Source organism: Lycorma delicatula, chromosome 4 (genome assembly GCF_047948215.1).
Source record: "Lycorma delicatula isolate Av1 chromosome 4, ASM4794821v1, whole genome shotgun sequence".
NCBI classification, from domain to species: Eukaryota; Metazoa; Arthropoda; class Insecta; order Hemiptera; family Fulgoridae; genus Lycorma; species Lycorma delicatula.
The window spans coordinates 19710792-19734788 of NC_134458.1; the positions used below are offsets into that span (position 1 = coordinate 19710792).

At 33.5% G+C, this 23997-nt stretch overlaps 1 protein-coding gene across 1 annotated transcript in view; it reads left to right on the forward strand.

Annotated features, from left to right (window-relative positions):
- The window catches only part of LOC142322577 (angiotensin-converting enzyme-like), a 90940-nt gene that overhangs the window by 24838 nt on the left and 42105 nt on the right, over positions 1 to 23997 (forward strand). The window contains exon 5 of the mRNA XM_075361652.1: positions 17088 to 17196. Coding sequence (XP_075217767.1) covers positions 17088 to 17196 — 109 coding nt within the window. The remainder of the gene's footprint in view (positions 1 to 17087; positions 17197 to 23997) is intronic.

The window sequence follows — 23997 nt, forward strand, 5'->3', positions numbered from 1 at the left end:
ACATAGGCGTAACGGGTGTGAAAGATATTTTAGGAAAGTGTCTTTCACACCCGTTACGCCTACAACCCGTAACGGTTGTAGGCGGCTCGACGTAGGTAACAAGCCGTTCCCGAAAATGAAATAGGTATTTTCAAAAATAAAAATTCTCATACCCGATTAAATGAGGAAAATGATGAGCGAACTGATTTTCCTGTGGAAAATATAAGATTAAACATCAGCCTTGATTTGAAGCCTTGATACTTCAAATAGATTTCATATTAAACCCTATAAAAACAAACGACATTCTTTTCTTTCTTTATTCTGGCTGTTTAATAAACATCATTACTATCAGTGAAAGGGACTGAAATTAGTACCGTTTGTAACTCAGATGCTTTACGTGTACCATAGTCGAAATAAATATCGGGATGAATAGTGTTCAACAACAAATTAATGTATCTCTTTCGGTTATACGAATATATACGAATAACTAATCTGCACGCTCACAAAGCTTAATTTCCATTAAATCGCACTAAGATTATAAAACCGATACTCTTTTCTGTTACTTCCTCAAACTAATAAAAAATATTACTTCGTGAAGGAATACTATTCCTTACTTAATAAAGAAATGTAACGCAGACGTAATTAATCGTTTGACTTAAATAAATTTTAAGTCTTTTCCCAGAAAATAAATCCCTTACCTGTAATCCCTTATCTGTATCGAAGCTCGTTTTCAATTTGCTATTTACATAGGGCGATGAATAACTTTGTTTTATTGTATTTTCTAATCGAATAACGTACGATAGATCCTTCAGCTTTATTTGCTGAAACGAGCAAACTTCTGATCTGCGCAAGACTTAATCTTATACGAATGCCGGCAAACCCCGTGCTGGCTTCGCCGGTGCTATTTGCCTATATATCCTTAAAAATTGGAAATAACTTTTTAGTAATTATGTTTGGGCTGTTGCCGTCAGAGTAACCGCTGTTTACAACTTACCGTATAAGATAAATTGATTCGTATGAATAACGACGTCGTTAAATACGTGACTAGTCGTCATAAGTGTTTATGTATATTACGATAGTAATACAAATCAATATTTTCTAGACGATGGCGTTAAATTTAGTAAATCGCATAATAACCGCCTGAAGAATTCGATATCGACAATGACGAACGATATAAGCAATATCTATCGATATAGGCGACGGCATTAAATTTACTAAAAGAAGTTCTAAGTTATTTATTTATACCTCTTTTTATTTATGATTTGAATAGATCGATGAGATTTAATGCGGAAAATATTCCGGGGGTCAAAAGAAAGCTAAAGTTAAAAATCTAGTGACAATCGGTTCACTAGTTTTCGTAGTTATCGGGAATAAACGTAAAAGACGTTATCACTTTACATAATAGTGAGATATACACTATTTCTAACAGTTCGTCTGGTAATAATAGAAAAAAATATGATTATCTTCGTTATTCATATATATATAACTATCGATATGGGAAGAATATTTTCATTAATATTATTTTAATACAAGTTTTGAGTAGATGAAAAATAATATGAAAAAAATATTCAAGATTTAAAAAACTGAGAACAAAGAAGTATTAAAATGTTATTAATTCAGCCTTCCCTTTAAAAATGATCGTTGTAGATTTTCACAACGTTTAAATTATTATTACCTATGAGACGTTTTCCTCCTTCAGCATTTTTTTTTGATAAAGTATTTAACATTCTTACAAAGCACGGATATTTTTTTGGGTTTTAATAATTGAGGTAAAAAACAGTTTCTATATTAAATCGGTATAAGCATTTACCACAATTATGTACCTTTCATTGATAAACTCAGTTTTTTTCATAAAATGATGAAAAAGTCTTTCAAATTAAATACATCGATAAATAAAATTAAGAAATAACGTAGTGCATTAAACAATAAATTAAATATGACATACCGTTCTGAACGAAGAGTTACTATCCTATAAGACAAGAGTGTTTAAAAATCCGCTTAATGGTGATTTATTAGTACTGTCATACAGTCGTTTAATTATCGTTATGTTATCATTTCCTGTTTATTTTTGTATAATGTTGAAAATTCAAAACTTAGCTTATTATCTAAAATTAGATACTGCATTAAATGATTTATAAAACTCTTATACTTTGACGCTTTGTAGTAATGAAATTTCTTCTTAATGACAGATGACTAATAATGATTTATCAGTTCATTAACTGGTAAAAAAAATAGAGGCTAAAAAATGAGGTATTAAAATATTTTATTCTAGCTAACGAAAGAAGACAACACAGCTTCAGTTGTTATAATTTTATAATTAACAGCTAAAAATAAAACTTACATAAAGTCTGGTCTGTTTCATATTTATTTATTTAGAACTCATTTAAACAACAAGAAATTTATCCTTTTAATTTTACAAGAAACGCGAGCTCGGTTTATTATAGGACGAATTTTCACTGACTATTCCTGCTGAAGAGCGATAAAATGTATAATACTCTGTTTCGCACGGAATGAAGTACAAATATTTGTTACGTTACGCTATCTTGTAGCTTGGCAGATGTAAAATCTCGAGGTATAAGAGGCACCGATCAGAGTTACTTTCTGTAAGAGTAATTACAATCTATTATACTCAGGCAGTTCCTGTGCCACTTCGATTTCAGTAGGCTTAGCACCACCATCCCCCACCGCCACCTCCACCACCGTCACCACCACCACCATCATTTCATTATCATCATCATCATCGTCATCATAATTATTTTTTATATAGTTATCGAGCATCTACTAAGGTCATTTACCCGTTGGTTTGTCTGTCATTTCTCCCACTACCATCCCATTCGGTCGCCCTAAAGCATAAGACCGAATGTCCGTGCCACAAACGGCTTCTGTGCCTCAAAACGGTTTAGTGACCAATATCCTAATTAACTCCAAGAGGTTACCTAACTGCGTGAGCAAAATAAGCGTGGTGCCCTACACCACTCGCTTGCGTTTCCCACCACTCACTTCTCATATATTACTAAAATGGGTAGGCCCACCCCGTCTACATATTAAAATATATGACTTGTCAATTAATTCAAATTTATTCCGTCAAGGACAGCAATGTTCTGCCACGCCTAGGTCGCTGAATACCAGCAAGTACCTGTTGTCTACCATATTACAGCACTTGGAGCTATATTTATATTTACCCGATGGCCAGCAATTTCTCGAGGGTAGTTACCTACAGCAAGCGGTAGGAGTCTTAAATCCCTTAAACTACTGATGCCGGTTGAACAAAGCAACACGGCGTCAAGGAACTCCCACACGGTCCGACAATGCGGCTCACGCCACATTGACTCGCCGCTTATGAGTGGCCAATTTTCCCCTTGGCCTCTAAGTTCCAGGGTAGCCTGAGATCTGGCCCCCCCAAGAGCTGGGAAGTCGAACATCATGTGTTCGTTCGACTGGACCTCCCCGCAAACGCGGTGTCTTCGTCTTCGAAGACACAGTATGTCTTCGAAGGTAATTGGTATGAGTCCAAAAATGTGATCGGAAATTTTTTGAGGGGGTTTGGGACAAGGGTTCAAACGGTCGGAGATGACGTTAAATGTCTAGAAACAAAAGGATTTGGCCGGGAAAGGATTTTTTTTGGGAAAGGTATTTTTGGGGGCTTTTTGGGTTGGAAGTCAAGAGAGAGGAGGCCCGGATCGGTGGAGCTCAGAGAGGATTTGGGTCTAGAAGGAACGGGTAGCCAGAAAAATGTAAAAAAGGAATCCCCCTTATAATTGAGACGGCTAGGACTTCGAATATTTTCGCCTCGAATGCAAAAAATATTCAAAATCCTTCTTTACTACAATTAAATGACGTCACACACTTGTACTGTCTTGTCTTTCAACTTAGAATAATTTTAACTAATAACTAAGTTAAATACGACCAATTTCCTATACTACAGTATAGGAAAAAAACGAAAAATCGAAATAACTAAACAGTCTGTCGTCCGAAACTCACTAAATTACGTGTCCATATCCATTAATCATACACCAAAAAGATATATAGATTAAAACACACTAAAAACATTTACAGGGTGTGGAGGGCCCTGATATTAAAATAAAAACAATAAATAAAACACAAAAATTAAAAAGAACGTCTTCACAATACCAATATTCTTATTTCCTTCCCTCTTTAAGCATCCCCGAGGACACCGGAACCTCCGTTAAGCACCACATCAATCGACCTAGGATACCATGGCAGTTGACTCCCCCTTTTAATAATCCCGTAGGACGTAACTCATCGGGGTTCCCCCCACGTCGTAAGAGCAGTTTGACCACCTGTTCAGGACATCGCTTCTCGGTCTCTGGTTTCGTACTGTAAACTTGCTTTGCAATACCGGTGCGATTTTCTGCAAGAACAGTGTTCTACGTACACGCCGTCGGGGCTGTACAACGATCGGTGGCAGTTAGTCAACCTGTGTTGCTGCGAAATGTGATACGGAACAGCAGCGTAGTGTGTTGCAGGAGGGCCACCGTCAATACCTGGACTTACAATACACGTCACACATTTTGTGTTTCTGTGTGTTTCAGTTGGTGGAAAAAAAAAGTAAATATTTTTTTAATTTTATGTAATAAATCTTTTAACAATTTTTTGGTTATTTAATTAATATCTTTTTAACAATTTTTTAGTTCTGTAATAATTTTTTAATAATTATTATTTTATACAATAATATTTTTTAAATTTTATTTTGTTTGAAAGTTATTTAAACTAAAGCCCCGACGTCGTCGACATATGCGCGGTGAAAGAAGAGAATGGTGGCTGTAAATTCCAATATCTGACGGTCAAGGGAAGACTCTACATCGTCTTCAAGGAACTGCTGTGTATAATAAACATTGCTGATGACGAAAAAACACGGTACCAAAAGCTACAAAACGATGCTGTATGTCACCGACCGGTTGAAGTTTCTCCGCGGCGCGTTCCAAGAGGTTGACGTGCTGTATCAACGACCCAACGGGAACATGTTTGTATTCGCAGACAAATGGTTGTATGTGTTGGACTTCTACAAGCAACAGCTTGTCGGAGGTAATGTGAAGCTCGCTTTTTCAACCTTCATCTCGCTCAACCCGGGACAATCAACGAAATTGTGAGCAAGTACACCGGGAAAACGTACCACATCTCAACGAGGACTATGTGTCGGAGATAAACCAGGTGGTGCTCTTTCGCATCGACTAGGATGGACCTCATTTCAATCTGTTTCCTTGAAAACTCGTACATGTGGAAGAGATGGTTCGTTTCAACAATAGATTTTAACTGTTTTTCAAGAACAGGAACTACTACAAATACAGCGATTTTTTTAGAAAGTAACGAGAGTTGGCAGAAAGAGCATGGACTCTTCGTGTACATTGCTACAACATAATCCTAAAACAGTTCAACAAATTCATGTCCAAGTATCACGTATATCCTAAAAAAAATATCTAATCTGAAATTGATTCAAAACTGTCAGTTTTCATTACTATTCGTTTATAACTTTTTAGAATAATAAAAATATTACTCAATTAACAGTGTGTTTATTTATTCATCTTCTCCTCCCCTTGTAGAATAAATTGGATAATTATGCAATTTCTATTTAAGCATAATGATAGCAAAGAAAGTAAAAAGAAAGAAGCCGTTTTAACCCTTTACTGCCTTGGCGGATTCCAGGTACTTCTCATACCCTGGCGGGATTATTTTTGACCCCAATTATTTCATGGTTATAAAAACACTCAATTGATTTTTTTCTACAAGTATTGTTTACATTTTGATACAAGTTTGAAATTTTTAAACATAAAATTATTTTTTTTAAAAACATATGAAAACGTTCTATCAATTCAGAGAATTTTCTGCAAGTATTTTTAAAAACTCGATAAAAAACTTATTTTAATATATTTTTTCTAATATCTTCTGGTTTTATACTCTACATAAGTGGTTCTTATTCCCTCAAAATACAAAAGAGTTTTCAGACAATGTATTTGTTATGTATTCGTTATGGTAAATGTAGGCTATAACAATTGGAGTTTTTTAATAACATTTATTTTACATACCTTTTTCAATCCTCCCAGCTTTCATAGATTACTTCGTGCTTGCAATGATCCTTGCAAACCCCTTTGAAGCACTTAGAGCATGAAGTAAAATACTTCTTATCTAGATTACGAGGACACAGGTGACACCGTTGTCTTTTGGGTCGAGGAAGATCTGAGATGGCAGGTGGTTGAAGCTCTTCTGATGGGCTGCAGATTCTCCTGAGTGTATATTTCAGCTCTTTGGGAAGATTGCTCATTTGCAAACATCTCACCAGCTGGCCTTTTGGAATTCCTAACTTGTTTCTCCTCATTGTGCCTACTTAAGTAAGACCTTGTTCTTTGAGCTCATCCACTAATTCAACAGAAGAGGTTGTGGTTATCTCCTGTAACATTTCTGTTTGAGCTTACATTGGGCTGCACAAGATTGAAAACCTCCAAAGTGGGCCTTAGTGTTTTTTTTTTTTGGATTAGGATATTGGTTTCACAGTAGATAGGTCTTTAAGATCTAAGTTGACAAAGTAACTTGTTCTTTCATCCAATAATATAAATATCTTAATACCATATTTGACTGGCTTACTTTTCATGTAAACTCTGTATTTATATCTTCCTCTGAAAGGAACCAACATCTCATCTACGGTAGTACACTATCCGCATGAGTAATTAGATGTTGAGTTTTCAACAAACTTGTAAATCCCAAAATTGCTACCAACTGATCACTTTGATTTCTTTCTGTTCCTGTGTTATGTTCAACCATTTCATCTATCATATTATCATCAATGAATAAATGCCATGATTGTAGAGGTGTTTCTGGTTTATTGTTTCGTGCGTTTCCTACAGTACCGAGAATCTTGGAAATAATGTTATGAGCACGAGTTCGAGAAGTAGATCAGAGATCCAAACTCCATCTGAAAGCAGGAATCATTTTCTTCATAATTTTTGTATTTCTTCGTCCAAGTACACACACGACAGCCACTCGCTTCCTAGTCAGTTCTTCATGAACAAGAATTTCATCAGGTTCTTGAGGAACTGACTGTACTTGAGATGTCTGGTCAGGATTTGGTGCATTACCATCAAAGCTTTTTTCTTCAGATAGTTCTTCATCGGACAGTACGAAAGTGGGGACCTCGTAGTGTTGTCACTAAACTTCTCAGACTCAGTGTCATATTCACTTTCCTCCAGACTGTTAGGTGTGTCAGAAATCTCCTCATTGTTAGAAAAACTTTCCTGTAAAATGGCTTTTATCTATCAGACTGAAGAGTATCTTGTTTCTTAGTTTCCTATTTCTTAGTTATATAAAACAAACACACAGTTGCATTCAAGATAAATTAATATAAACAATATTTTCACACAAAAAAACAAACTTCACAACACTTAGAAGAGTAACTCTTTAAGCCTGGCGGGGTCAGACAAGACCCCAGGTGCCACTGGTGAGTAGACGATAAATGACAGTGCAACTGAAACATTTGGGGTCAAAAATGATCCCGCCAGGTAAGTTAAGGGTTAAAATAAAGCTGATTATTTAATAGTATATAATCGTATTTAATACAGTTAAATGGAATAGTATAATATTAGACTAAATGATAAACCATACATTAATAGTTGATTTTATTTATAACAGCAGAACAGAATTTTGAAACCGCTTATCAAACATAATATTACATTCGCATAAACAAATAAGAAACATAAATACAGACACTATTAAATAAAAGAATTAACATTAGATTAAATGAAAAGCAATACATAAGTAGTTGATTTTATATAAAGAATAAATACTAAAACACCGTTATTTGGAATAATACAATATTTAATTTAAAAAAAAAAACACAAAAAAAGTAACAAAAAATGGAGTGATTTTATTTATAACTAGTAAAATAAAATTTTGATATCGCTTATATTTTATCGATCATAATAATATATTCGTATAAACGATTATAATGTTTTTATTTGTTATATTTAAATTATAACAAACAATAAACCAAATTCTTAACCTTTATATATTTACCAGAGAAAGAAATTGCTAACCCAATGGTTAGAAATGTTTTTCTGAAGTATTACAACTAAAAACAGTTGTAAATACTTAATAGGAAATTTCTACCTTATCATAACATCTAGATGAAAAACGATATGAACTAACGATATATGAATCAATATGGTCTATAAACAAAGCTTAATTATTTTCTTGTAAAATATTAGGTGAAACCTGTCCCCGAGTATATAATCCAACCATTCGTGATTTCTTATGCTTAAAAAATGTATCTTAACAGTTTTTATGTTTTTCATCTATTAAAATAATTAAAAATCATAAACTATTTTTGACGATAAAACGTTTAATAGAAGAGTGTTATCTGTTTTGTCCGAACATGTCCATCCGGACTGAAAGTGCATACGAACGCTTAGTTTATTAGTATAAGTTATACGTTATTAAATTTAATTATACGTGTAAAGTTATCTATTAAATGTTCAATTACACGTTATCGCGATAAGACGACAATTCATCATGAAACGATGGTAGATTTTAGAGCGAGGTTGGACTGTATTTTCACAGGTGATGAATGAAGACAACGCCTTGTTGTTTGTTGAGTAATGGTTTAATGAATTATTGTCTTGTATAACTTGACATAACTACGTATAACTTGACATATAAAAATAAAAAATAAAACATTAACACTAGCGTTCATCCGAACAAAGAATGGAGTCCATCCGGACTAAGAGTATGACGTGACCGCCTTGGATCAGATTCGAGCGCTGAATGCTAGTAACTATGAGTTACACTATTGTCCATCCCGACGAAATGAAACATGCAACCGCACTGAACGGGATTCTAACATAGAATGCTAGTACGACTTAACTTTCCGGTTAGCGTTAGCACCCACTAGATCGCAGCACTGGACGGCTCGACGTGATCGGAACACCTTTCAATAGATAAAAACAAACATATCCATCTACGATTTATTTAATATTGATAGGATGAACAGAAAAAAATATCTTTACTAAAAAAACGATAACAAACTAGAGGTTTGAGCACCTCTTCAAAATCACATACAATAAATCGTTAATTTTAAAAAGTAACTTTCGCTCATTTAACATTAATAATAGATGTTTTACATTATCATCGAGCTCTAGTTTACCACCTATAATATTTTTTACATCTTCAATGCATAAATATGTTACTAAAGATACGGATTCTTGTAACCATAATGGTAATAATTAAATGTGGAATGTCACAGAAAAAAAGAAACAAAATCTTGAATTTTCTGATTAGAAAATCTATAATATAAATTTATACCTTTTTTTTTATTACAACACTAGACAGCCGATTGGTTAAGCATGACACTTTCTACTAACCTTCTCAATTCTAACGGCGTATATTTATGCCCGTAATCGACCGTATTAATTTTATCGATTGCGATTCTTTTATCGTCATAATTACATATCGTCAATTTGTTAACTAAAAAGGTGTGGATAATGTGCTTTCAAGATCGAAACGTATTCATGTTGCGATATACCATTGATCAGAGCTCTCTCAAACAAGCTTTATAGTCAGCGAGAGTAATTTTATTTTTTACGTTTTTCTTCACGCCTTTCGCCTTTTGTCTACCTTTCCAGTTTCGTCCTAATCGTATAAAGCTGGGCTCTCAGGCCAGTAAATTCTACAATTGGTACGCTGTTACATTTATCCTTGAATTAACCAACGACGTTTTTGTTAGCAAATTACAAGGGTGATTTATAAGATAATGCGACGTATCAACGTTTTTAATAAAATTTTCATTTTACATGTCGTGATTAAACCAAACGTTTCAGTTTGGTAGAAAAAAAATGTCAGTATACATGCATTATAATTTTATGTGCGACCCGTATTTTCCTTTCATAACATCGTAATAAAATTATACATTAATGTTTTGTTTAAATTCAAAGCGGCAAAACCTACATAGATTGTTTTGTCAAAGCATGTTTTCTCTTTAGAAAACTTATTATTTTACAGATTATCTATTATTATTATACAAATTATATATTATTATTATTTCACAGATCATCCTATCTGTGAAAGTAGCCTTGCATATGAGTTTGAAAGACGGAGACACGAAAACAATTCTAAATCGGTTCGTTTTTTCCATGCATTTTCCGTCCACTGAATTATTCATTAACTTAAGAAATTCCTTTTCCTCGTTTGAAGCTGTCTGTTTACAATATTAAGATCGATATATTGTTTCAACCATTTCGTTTGTTCAAATCTGAGGATTCTTTGAACGTAGATGACTTTTAGTCCATGGCTGATGGCCTGTTTTAAAAACGAATAATGGCAAATATACTTCATCTTCGCTGTAAGGTCGCTAGTAATTTTCATTATTTTGAAAAAGGAGGCCATTTTATCTGGGAGAAACGGTAATTCATTGTGATCTGTACGTAAACTCGCTGGATATTTAACATTGATCTCGAAAATAAATCCCCATATGCGATTCGTCGGGGATACTGCATAGATTTTTTTAAATAGTATCTTTTATAGTCCTCCCAACACAGTAGAGTCCTGAATCATCATGGCCCCAGGCTTAGTGCCATGGAATTGACTACCGGGTCTAGTTTTAGTTTGATTTACGTAATGACAACTGTCCCCCCCCGTGGTCTAAATTGGTTATTTGGGTGATCCTGTTCATTGCCCAAGATGACCATCTTGTTGGCAGTCTTTCTAACAATTGATCGTCAGTCAAGTCTATATCCAGTATGTCATCCTCCCTACGAGACTTGTCCGTTTGGGTTTTGGTATCCACCTCTGATGTTTCTTCCTCTACCGATTGGAGCTCCCTATAGATATCTGTTAGCTCCCGCTCGTGAGCCTTTATAAATGCCGGGCTGGATTTGCCCAAGCCCTGTCGCAGCTGAGGTAAGGCGTGTCCTAACCTGCATGTAACACTTTAAAGCGTGAGCGGGGCATCTTCCTCCTCAGATGATCCCGCCCTAGCCCTTTTAGCACCTTTGGTCTCCACAATCTTCCAGGACTTTTTTTCTTGAGTCTTAGATGACCCAGAGACGCTTGTCTCCATCCCCTCCTCCATGGGGTTGAAGTAAATCGATTATTTTAGTATTTCTAGGTACTCTGCCCAATTCCTATTAATTTGATACCCCACAAGGGGGGATTCAAAATTTTTGGGTTCGGCCCCCCAAATTTGGGAAAAACATTTTGGGGCTCCAAAAGATGCGTAATCTTCCGATTTGTACAGAACCGGGAGGATTTTTCTCTAGGTCCACCCAGTCAAAAGTTATTAGGGATTAAAATTTCCCTAATAACTAGACGATTTGAATAATTCTGTCTTACAGTAAAACAACGAAGAATTTTCTAAGTGGTTGTTTACTACTTTTGGCAGGCCTATATTATCCTGCCAATCGACTTAGAATATTTTACACTGAATAACTTACAGCAATACACTATATGTATAACCAAAAAAACTTAATTAAAAATTTATCCATCGGTCAATACTCATGAAATTTTACATACTACTTTATGACACCTTCCTTTTGTAGTCCTGTCAACTTCCGAAGCCTGACACCAAGGATTTCCTGTCCAAAAACACTTTATTCCGACACCTGTTGTTTCTATAAGCCAAATGACTTAAAAACCGAAAAAAACGTTATAAAAAAGTAATCCGTGAACCAAAAATCGTAAAATTTTAAACAATTGTCCAGTAACCTTAACACAATAAACAGTCCTACTTTCCGATGAAAAAACCTTAATAACCCGTATAAAAAAAAAAACAATTTTCCGCGGAGCTAGTCTACTTCAACCTCTCGGTCTGAGTATCCACACTGTAAACTGCGCGACATCCGTCTCACGCTCTCATTCGCCAGCCGGTACTCGTGAAAGCGGTACGCGCTCGCACATTCGCGAATTCCTGCGCGATAGCCACGATGAGGGCCCCGAGAGCCCCCGCGCGCATGTCACCTCCCAGCGTGCTGGCTACGACGACCCTGCCAATTTTTGAGGTATATCTGTATTTCATTTATGCGTACACAGTCCCTCGCAGATACGCATGTTATTAAATATATTATTCCGTCTGATTATCTAAAGTCGGTATAGCGACTCGCTCGACATTGGCAGTGACTGTAATTATCTTTAAATGGATAAAAGATGACAGAAAATAAAAAATTCACACAACTATTTGATTGCAAAACTAGTAAATATGTAATTATTTTTAATATTTAATTCATTTTTATTTTTTAATTGCAATTTTATTTTCTATTATAAAATATATTAATCCTAGTATATTTTAAATATCCTATATTTAATCCTAATAAAAGACTATACAATATCTTACTTTATAAATATTATTTAAAATGAGTAACTATTTTTTACTGCATTTAACATTTAATTATTATTTATTTCATGTGCGTAGTTATTATTATAATTCCTATAATTATTATTAAAATGTTATTTCACTTGCCTGAATAATAACGACGATGACGAAGATAATACTAAGTAACAAAGATACTGGGGCAAAACGTATAACATATTCACTGGTAATGTAACTGGTGGCGAATATTCATACAAAATTTGCCAGTTGAACTTAAAAACAATAAAAAAGTTAAATTGATCTTTTTCGATATTTTAAAAAGTTTTTAAATATCTTTTTAATTTTTTTATCACGTTATCACCGCATGCTGATGCAGACACGTTTTTTTCTTACTTCGGGTCAAAGTTCAAGATCAAGTCAAGGTTACGTCTAGAGTCAAAAGTCAAGGTAGAGTTAGAATCGACATAATTGTACTATTTATGAACTTGAAGAATTCATAATAATAATTATGTAATTGTTTAATTTCCACTTAAGAGGATACAAGGTACCACCACCTTGTTTCTCGGCAATGTAATATTAGTGATATTTAGATACATATTTCTAAACGACTAGTTGTCATAGAAACATGAATCTTACATCATTTTAACAGTGACATTTTTAGAATATACACCTTTTGTAACGAAATTACAAAATATTGTAACGGAAAACAAAAAAAAAATAAAAAACAAAAAAAATTTTATAAATATTGTAACGTTGTTACAAGATATTTAATAATATTTGTTTTTTAACGAAATTTGTTTTCCACATTTTTTGAAAAAGTACTTTTTTATGAAAATTTCCGGCAATAAAAATGTTATTAAAATGTGTTCGTTACAGATAGAAAACTAAAAAAAGGTGTAACTACATCTTAAAATAATAACATCCATAAAAAAATTTCATTTAATTCTTGCGGTAGTTTTAGAGAAAAGTGTACCTAAATATTTAATAAATAATAATTTACGGAAATTTTAAGTCAACGTTTTTTCATACTTTTCTAATACATCCCAGCTCCATAATCTAAATCATCACTATGTTCTTCTCCATTATTCAGTTTTCTTTTTTTATCCATTTTTACTCCAAACTGTTTCACTAACTGTTCATATTCAGCTGTATTTACATGTTTTGCATCTATTTCTTTGAAAATAATATTTTCATTAACTCCCACTTCTAATCCCAGATGTTTCAGCACTTCTGTCTTCTTCATACACCTCTCATTGTATGATAAAACTGCATCATATACTCCTAAATTAATTGTTTTGTAACCTACAACAGATTTAGGAATTCTGATCCAAATAACACTATTCAAAGATTCGTTGGGAATCAATGCAAGCACTTTCTTTAGTTGTTAAGGATCTGATAAACACTCAAATGCTGGCCTGATTATGACTAATATACTTTGATATAACGGGTACTAGTGATGGTAAGGTTTTAAAGCTAATCTAGCTTTATTGTATTTGCACTACGTTGATTCATCACCTGGGCAGAATACATGCTGAGGGAAATCGTCCGTAGATCATCATGTAACCAAATCATCAAATTAATTTTTAGGAATTCCAATTACTGGGGTAATTGGAAATCCTAAAAAAATTACTGGGGTTATTTTTTTATTATAAGTATTTAATAATAAGATTATCCAATAAAAAATAATTTACGTTTTTGCCCAATCATGGACTACCACTTCCCCTTAATATATTACAAAATAAAATTTATATTGTAAGAGCTAATATGGTACTGATTAAATATTTTTAATCTGAAGTCAAAGGTTAAAATTGTCATAGAATTGGAATAATTACACTACTTAAATATGTAATTATTGCTGGAATTAAACGAATACATTATTATTTAAAGCCCTTAATTATTTTTAACTACATTCAATACTTAATTATAATTTAAAGTACGAAATTATTTTTAACTGCATTTAGTAATTAATTATTTAATTATATTTATCGATTATTAATAGAATTGAACAGACATTATTTAAAGTGCGTAATTATTTTTCTTTAGATTCATTTCATTGTTAATTATATTTATTATTTTATGTGCGTAATTATTATTAATAAGTTGTTTCGCTTACGGGAATAATGACGATGACGGTGAAGATGATAATAACAAAGATTAGTGCAGATAAAAAGTACACAGTATTCACTGGCAATGTAGAAGAACGTGGTATGGTCATGATGAAAAGTAGGCGGGTATTTATACACAATCGTTAGATTTTGACATTGAGCTTTATCACTGACGCAAATATACTATCACCAGATAACTTTGAAAGTAGTAAACAAGGTTATTGCAAACACTTGTATTGTGCAAACAATTCCAATCACGCGGTTTGACGTATTTCGCACATGCTGGAGTTTTTTTTCTAATAACGTCATCAATTTTTTTTAGTGATGATGTCAGGGGTCGAAGATTTAAATAAAAAATCAGGGGCAAGGTCAATGGTCAAGATTGTCACAGGATTGGGAAAACAGTACTACTTATGATAATTATGACAAATTTAATCGTATATATGCAGTAAGAACGACTGCACCAGTATTTCTATAATTTTTTCCAGCAATATCCAAAGAGCACTACGAAAGAATGAGCAAACGAACAAGAGCAATACGACTGAATGAATCGTCACGGGCGGTTAGAAGTTAGCGCGTGTTTAGACAGGTCCCAACCAGCACTGTAACCGCTCTAGTCACTGTCTGAGTATTATTTTCTTTTTAGCTGTGTTAGTGAAAAGAGTTGTCGCCGTGGTCGAAAACTGAATACCGGACAATTTTGCACATCGGTTATGTGTTGATCAATGTTTAGAGAAAGTAACGCCTGTGCTTGGAGAATTATCCTCATCGTAACAAAAAATTTAGGTGGTACGTTAAGAGTTTGAAAAGGAAATTTCGGCCTTGAAAATGCTCCAATGACCGGTTGACCCTCTTCATCTGTGACTGAGGGAAACATTGCTGTAGTTCAAAAAAATGATCGAGACAGATAGGCGTGTGACCTACCATCAAATAGAAGTGAACTTGGGCATTAATCCTTCAGCAGTTCGTATTATTCTGTAATTTCACCTTCAAGTTAGAAAGCTTTATACCCTTTGGGTGCCGCATAACTTGACCTACGATCAGATGGCACGTCGTGTTTCATGGTGCCGTGAAATGCTGAAAAAGTTTGAGAATGGGAAATCACCCTATGTGAAGAGTATGGTAACAAGTAATAAAACTTGGAAGTACTATTATGACATCTCGACTAAGGCTCAGGATAAAGTCTGGATGTTCGAAGATGAGGAGACCCCGTGGCCGTTCGAAAATTCAGATCGGAGAAGATGAGAATAGTGGCCGTATTTTTTAATGTTAGAGGAGTTTCAAAGCGAATTGTGTTGGAATCTCAGAAGACAGTAACAGGGAAGCGACATACCAAGAATGCTTGTTTGAAGTAATCTTAAGACGGTGCTCCCAAAGTTAATGATGAACACCAACATACCGCAATAAAACTGTTAGAGTACGCTCTACACAGTCCTGACCTCACTCCATGAAACTTCGCGCGCTCTTCCCCCTGATAAACAACAGACTGAATGGGAGGCGGTTTACGAGCGATGATGACCTCCTAAGGATTTGGGACGATGAATGTGCCCCGATCTCTGACTAAACACGACAGGACTTCTTTGAAGACTGGCTTTGAAGGATGAAGAAGTATATAATGTGTGGGGTAAATTATTTTGAAAAGCTATAAAAAGTAAAGTCTTATTGCAAAACTTACCTAATGCCCTCATACAAATGGAACCAGTGCTGTACCTTCGTCCGGATTAAATCTTGGCTTTGTCGGAATTTGCTCAATTCTTTTCCTCACACGAACAATCCTGCAAATTTATAAGATTATAAATTTTCGCTTTTCTTGATAAATGGAAATTGAATATTATAGACATATTTCTAATTGCTGTAATTAAACTTATACACAACTACTATTACTATTACTATTACTACTACTACTACTACTACTACTACTACTACTACTACTACTTCTACACAAAAGTAACTCGATACGATAACGTTAGATGGAAACATCATTTTTCGTTAAAAGATCTATTGTCGTCGTAATAATCACCGAAGAAATTTGATGAGAGATAAAAGAAATATCTATTTTACCAAATATTAAATAGATATTTGATCGAATTGTTTTAAAGCTTGGAAGTTGAATACGTAAAACGTTTGGATGTAAAAACCGAATTTACCTGCATTTATCTGAAAATATAAAGAACGCATTCTTTTTATAAAGGAAATTTTATAAAATTAAATTAAATACAACAGGATTTAAATTTACATACAGCGCATTTTGTTTTATTTATTTATTTTTTTATAACCGTTAGTTAAAAATTGTAACAACTTAAACTCGGATGTCTTCTTTCGTTAGTCAGACAATCGGTAGTGATAAAATTTGAAAGTAACAGGTTTTAATACAGAGGTGAGAAAAACCTAGTAAAATCAAACAAAAGTATGGATTAAGGTAGGAATAATAAATAATTTTTAACAATTTTACTTAATTCGATGATAAAATGAAATATTAACTCTTGTAAAGGGTTAACCGGTCTCTAATAATATTCAAGATTAAAAGAACAAATAAAAAATAGTAGAAGAGTGCATCAACTGAGTGAATGATATACTCTGTGTAAGATTAATATGACTCCAAAAAAAAAAAAAACGATTAACAAAATTAGTTTAATAAATGTAGTAAAGTATTTAAAATAATAAAAAGTAAATTCTTGAACCGAAAAATGTTTCAGAATAGTCATGTGTGCAGAAAACAGCATGGAAGACTATTACGTAATGCATCATGAAATGGGGCATGTACAATATTATATGGCTTATAGTGATCAGCCAGCAGTATTTCAGGTAAGTTTATTTTAGTTTATTACAAAAATCTACACAATTTTTTTTTTAATTTAAATATACATGTAATAGGTGTGATCAAAACGTATTCAACCTACGCTCATAAAAATAAAAAAGTAGTATGAAAACTTTAGGTTTAAACTTCACTTTGACCTTTGACCCCGGCCGACCAGTCCTGAGAAATAAAGTTTAAACCTGAGGGTCTCTTTTCACGGGTTTATTCGGATACATTAAAGAACGGCTACTTTCAATGATGAGTGTGTGTTCATGTTAAATTTAAATGTTGAAACAGTTGATTTACTGAAAAATGGATAGTAAAACATATGTTTGAGAAACTCCATGACGTCCTACCTAATGTATATTATTAAATAGACTGTTGATGACATCATGGAGAAATCCCGGGGGAATCCCGTCTCCTATATCATGACGTCAGATGTCAGTCATTCTTTAAATGAAATAATAATTATTTGTTATATATTGGTTTAGATAGATATTGTAATAGTATTGATCTTTGATCTGTATTTAATATCAATCAGTAGCTTTATATCATTAAAAATTAAAAAAAAAATTAAATAAATAAAAAATAAAATTATTTATTATTATTAAATAATCTACAAACTTTAACCTACTACTGTTATATTATCACAGTGCTCGTCAAGGAAGAGTATGTAACTACGTTATTATAAATTAATAAACAATACGCTACTATATTAGGCTTAAAAATCTAGCGAAATTCGCATATATCAATTCACCTGAAACTTTCTTTTCAGTATGAATTTTTTAATAAATCTACTCCATCTTGTAAATTAAAAAAAAAATTTGTATTTTGATGTTCTGCATCAATCGGTTATAAAATAACGATAATTATATTATATTAAAATAATTTCATAAAAAACCGTAAAATACAGTAGATTTATCGATCAAACAGCTTCTACACCGCAATTCATAGTTTGTTATAAAAGAATTTTATTATTACATACTTTAAATTTATATGACGACATTGACAGCTGACGTCATGATATAGGAGACGGGATTCCCCCGGGATTTCTCCATGACGTCATCAATAGTCTATATAGTAATATACATCAGGTAGGTCAAACATATGTTTTACTATGAATTTTTCAGTAAATCAACTGTTTCAACATGTAAATTTAACATGAACACACATTCATCATTGAAAATAGCCGTTCCTTAATGTACCCGAATAAATCTGTGAAAAGAGACCCTCAGTTTCAAACTTCATTTCTCAGGACTGGTCGGCCGGGATCAAAGGTCAAAGTGAAGTTTAAACCTAGGATTTTCATGCTACTCAAAAATACTTAATTTATCTATTTCTGCAACTTATTCCCTTATGATGTAACGCACTTATCCCAGCAAAGTTTCCGTTGTTGGAAGTATATTTTAAGGTTATTTTTAGTGAGGTCCTCTTCTCGCGATTCTTTTGATCTCTTCTCTGTCTTCAAATTTCTTTCCTTTAAGCAGAATTTTAAGCTTAAGAAATAGCCAAAAATAGCAGAAAGACAATGTCGTTTGAATAAGTAGTGACTTCTAAGGTTTTCAACTGATTGTTTTGACCAGAATCGCTGGATAAGTTGTAATGCATGGAGCGTTGTCATAATAATTTTCCGATCACCATTTTCCCAAAGATGTGGTTTCTTCCGTCGAACAGCATCTCTTAGTCGACAAAGGGCAGTTATTTATTGACTGTTTGTTCCTAAGGAGCAAACTCAAGATGAACCGTGCCTTGATAATCAAAAAAGACTGTCAGCATGCTTTGTGTTTGGCTTTTCTTTCACCATGGAGAACTTGGAATTTTCGAACGGGATAGATTACTGTGTCTTTATCTTAGGGTCATAGCCGTAGATTCTTGTTTCATATCCGATTATTTTTAATCGTTGTTGTTTTATTTGATTTTTCATTTTTCTAATTTTGATTGTTTAAAATATTTAATTCTTTTGTTTTATAATACTGAGAATTGTGTTTCTTTTAAAACCTAGTTAAAATTTGCGCATTTTGCTAAGTTTTGTTTTCAGTAAACGTCGAAATTGTTACGTTTGTATTTAGTTTGTGTGGTCCTTATTCATACCACTTTACTCGGAATCAGATTCTCTACAAGGTTTATTTAAAATTTTTGTGTTTATTACCCGTTTAAAAAGTTACTTTACGCGAAACATAAAACAGCATTTTTTATCCCAATCGTTTGTCTTTTACTCCAGAATTCCCGAAAACTACAAAAAAATATAGTTCTGGGACATAGTTTTTTCAATTTTTCAGGAGTTATATTTCATATAAAACCACTAAATTTACTCCTTAATTTGGGTCCCAAGAATTACACAGGCTGGCTTAATTTTACCGAAGGCGCAGAAATCTTTCGCCAGCCGACTGTTACTAACGAAGCGTTCCGAACCTATGATTATATGAACTTTATTTTCACCGGTAAAATTTTCACCTGAAAGTTTGTTATATTCTTCGTGAATCTCTCTCTCTCCCTCTCTCTCTCTCTCTCTCTCTCTCTCTCTCTCTTTGTGTGTGCGTGCGTTTGCGCGTGTGTGAGTTTGTGTGTTTTAAAGATAGAGAGGGGGTAAATGTCTCAATTTAATGAATGTGTTTTTAAAAATAATTTTACTTTTAATAAACACAATCAATTAAACAATTTCTTTGATATACATTGAAAATATTAATTATATAACATAATAATTACATATACACTCTAACAGAATGTTATGCATACATGTTTAACATATAGGACGATGTAAATCGAACGAGATCTGTATAAGAACTAAATAAAGTTATATTATTTAAAACAAAGGCTGCAGCTGGAATAAATACCTAAACGTACTTATTTACTAAGAATTGTTGATACCCAGGTGCTCGTGGCAAATATATATGTCAGCTATTTCTGTACATATGTGACATTTATGTTAATACATATATATACGGAGTGTTCCGGGACGTATACGCCGAACTTCAGGTACTGATTCAGGACACCAGAAAGAGCAAAAATGTTCATATCGACATGAGTCCTAGTTATCTTTGTTTTCCTTCTGGACGTCATTTTGTGATTTCAACAAAAATGTTATTTCTTAGGAACGGTAGTAGTGTAGAAAAGGCGGGTTAAGACCAATTTAAGGGTCATTCGACGCTGCCGGGTGAGGTGTGGCATGTGTGAACCCCTGGTGCGAGGCTAGATGAGCCGAGGTGAGAACTCGTGCGAGACTATAACAGCGAGTTACTGAGAAGCCTGTGCTACCGGTAGCCTCTCGACCTTTCATCCGGAAGTCTCGGATTTGAATCCTGGTAAAAATATTAAAACCTCTTAAAATAAATATTTAATAAAATCTATAACAGCGAGCGACTGAAAGCTATCCGTTCTACAGTAGTGAAGCGAGAGATAACATTATATATCGGTTCGGCAATTAACTCTATACTGTCATCACATCCTATTTTTTTTTCTTCGAATTATCGACCGCGCGCATTCCATAAACACACATATACTGTTTCTAAGAATTTATACAACGTTTCCCCTCCCACAGTTACATTCCGTTACATTATTGAAAGGCTACTAGTCATGTCATTTGTGCTCCAGCTTTCAAAGTGTACGCAGTTCCTTGCGTCTACCGACAAAGGTTAACTAATATATATTTATTTTAAATAATACATTGTTAATATTGTGCTTGTATCTTCAAATAGTTGTTAAAAGATGTAGTTAAATAAATATTGTTAAAAGTAACTGATTGCAACTGGATTTTATTAAACATCATCATCTTAATAAAGTAAATGTTTTGATCCTTAATACGGTATGTAGAAAGCCTGTAAGCACTAACGGTGAAAAATAATATAATTAATAAATAAATAAGGAAAGTAAATATAATTACGTTGCGTGTGCATAAGCAAAGCAATCCCATGCTTTGCTCAAATTAAATAACGAAGCATGTTTTAAAAATGTAAAATTGTTTTGAAATCATACAAACTAATTTACAGACTACCCCTGATGCTTCAAGTAGATCACAAAAAAAACCGTGTAAACGAATATGAAACGAACATAAAAACAATGAAAACTTTGAACAATTTCAAACCTCTCCACCGGACTTGGACGTAAGCGCAAACTATTATAGGGAATTACTGATTCCTCCGTCCCGTACTCTCTCTCATATAACGGGCAAACATGACAGAAATGCACAATGTCCGCCCGTGCGAAGAACTTCTCTAACGCCTCCCTTAGACCCTTCTCAACCAAATACAACCCGTACTCCTCTCTCATGGTGAAATACAGTACCAGTACGGGTTCCACCAACTCGTGTACCGGTGATGTCTCGTATACCCGACGGAGTATAGCCATCATTTCCTCTCATGGTGGCTAACCAGTGTTAGGTATTGCTTCAGAGGATGAGATGAATGAATTTTGGTAACATGTGAAAATGTGCATATGAAATTTAATAGGTGTATAAGCAAGTCATGTGGTGTACACAACTGGTTTTTTTTTAATATCAAAAAAGATTGACAAAATATGTAAGAAATTAAAAATTTCTAAAAAATACGTTTTTTCAGGAATGTGGCTAAGCTGAAAAAAAAAATCATAAATTTTTGAGAAATTAGATTATGAATTTTATATTTAATTTAGATTTGAAAAAAATACGTATTTTTTGTATGAAAGAGCAGACATCAACGGTCATTAGCCGGTTGGAAACTGGTAGCGTATGAAAAGATGCCATGCCTAACCGGGATTCAAACATCGAATCTCAGCACGAAATACCGAGACGTTACCTACTTAACCACGGAAATCGGCAATAATTATATTTTGTTAAGTTAAAAAATATAATAAAGTAATGATCCTTAGTGACCCTTAATTATTTCCTTACTATATGTTTTCCGTTCATTTTTACTTCAATAATTTTAAATTATTCGTTCATTCAAATCTCCCAATTCTTTGTAAATTTTGAAATTGTACGGTGTACCGAGTCAATATTCCTAAAATATATAGTAAAAAATATTTCCCAAATTTACCGATAGCTATAATAGGATATTATTAAAAAAATAATAATAATCCTTATATACAAACGAAATAACGTATAAATGTTTCTTTATCACTTAAAAAAATGAATAATCAACAAATATTTTGTAATGGGTTACTCGAACTTATAACTGATTATCCTGAGACCATAAGAAAAATTGGGATTCCTTTTATGCGTAATATTCCATAACACAGAAAAAAAATGTTTAATAAGCGAGAAAACTGATTTTTTTTTTGTTGTTGAAATCTCTTACCGAGAGGCCTACTATAAAACACTCGAAATTTTTTTTATATCTTTCTCTTTTTTGTTTGTAAGGAAAAAATAATCGGTAAACCGATGCGTGTTCGTCTGCTGTCAACGCATGCACACAAACACACACGCCGACAACACCTCCCGGTGCTCTAACTTAGGATGACACCAGATAAACGGTATTAGGTGTGACACAATGTGCACGTAATGAGTGTGGCCAATTACACGTATAAATTACCATCGACTAAAATACGTTATGACGATATATCGATTACTTTAGGTTAGGACGATATATCGAATTATTACCGATACGATATAAACGATATTAGTGTGGCACTTTGGGGGGGGGGGGGGCGTAAACCAGTCTATAAAATGTCTACATATTACACTTTAGATTTTTATGAATTAAATAATTATAGGTTTAATTTTTCACATATATATCACAATTAAATTTTAATTATATCTGTGTGACATTACATAAAAAGTACATTCATTATTAATAGTTCTCTTTTAATTTTTTTAAATTTATTATTCTACTTTTTATGTATTTATGTTTTAAGAGGTTCTACTATTATTCGTAATCCATACTCTTAACTTTTAATTTATAAAACATTACCTTATCTAAGGAAGGTTTTAAATAGTGTTTGAACTAAAAGTTAAGTGAAAATACCATTAATGCTTACAGGCTTTCTACATACTTTATTAAGGACCAAAACACTTACCTTATTAAGATGATGTTGTTTAATAATATTCAGCTGCAACCAGTCACTTTTAGAAAATATTTAACTTCACTTTTTAACAATTATTTGAAGATACAAGCACAATATTAACAATGTATTATTTAAAATAAATATATATTAGTTAACCTTTGTTGGTAGACTCAAGGAACTGCGTACACTTTGAAAGCTGGAAAATAAATGACATGACTAGTGAGTGAATAATGTAACTGTGGGAGGGGAAACGTTGAATCAATTCATAGAAACAGTATATGTGTGTTTATGGAATGCGCGTGGTCGATAATTCGAAGAAAAAAATAGGATGTGATAACAGTATAGAGTTAATTGCCGAACCGATATATAATGTTATCTCTCGCTTCACTACTGTAGAACGGATAGCTTTCAGTCGCTCGCTGTTATAGATTTTATTAAATATTTATTTTAAGAGGTTTTAATATTTTTACCAGGATTCAAACCCGAGACTTCCGGTTGGAAGGTCGAGAGGCTACCGGTAGCGCCACGGAGGCCTTTAACCTCGCACGGGGCTCTTAGTCGCTGTTATAATCTCGCACAGGCCTCCCAGTAACTCGCTGTTATAGCCTCGCACGAGTTCTCACCTCGGCTCATCTAGCATCGCACCAGGGGTTCACACATGCCACACCTCACCCGGCAGCGTCGAATGACCTTGAAATTGGTCTTAACCCGCCTTTTCTACACTACTAACGGGTAAACCTACCTTAATTAGATTTGGCGTATCTAAAACTAATGTATTACTTTACAAAATAAACATTTTTAAAACATCACCTTCAAAAATTTCAAAACGGCGG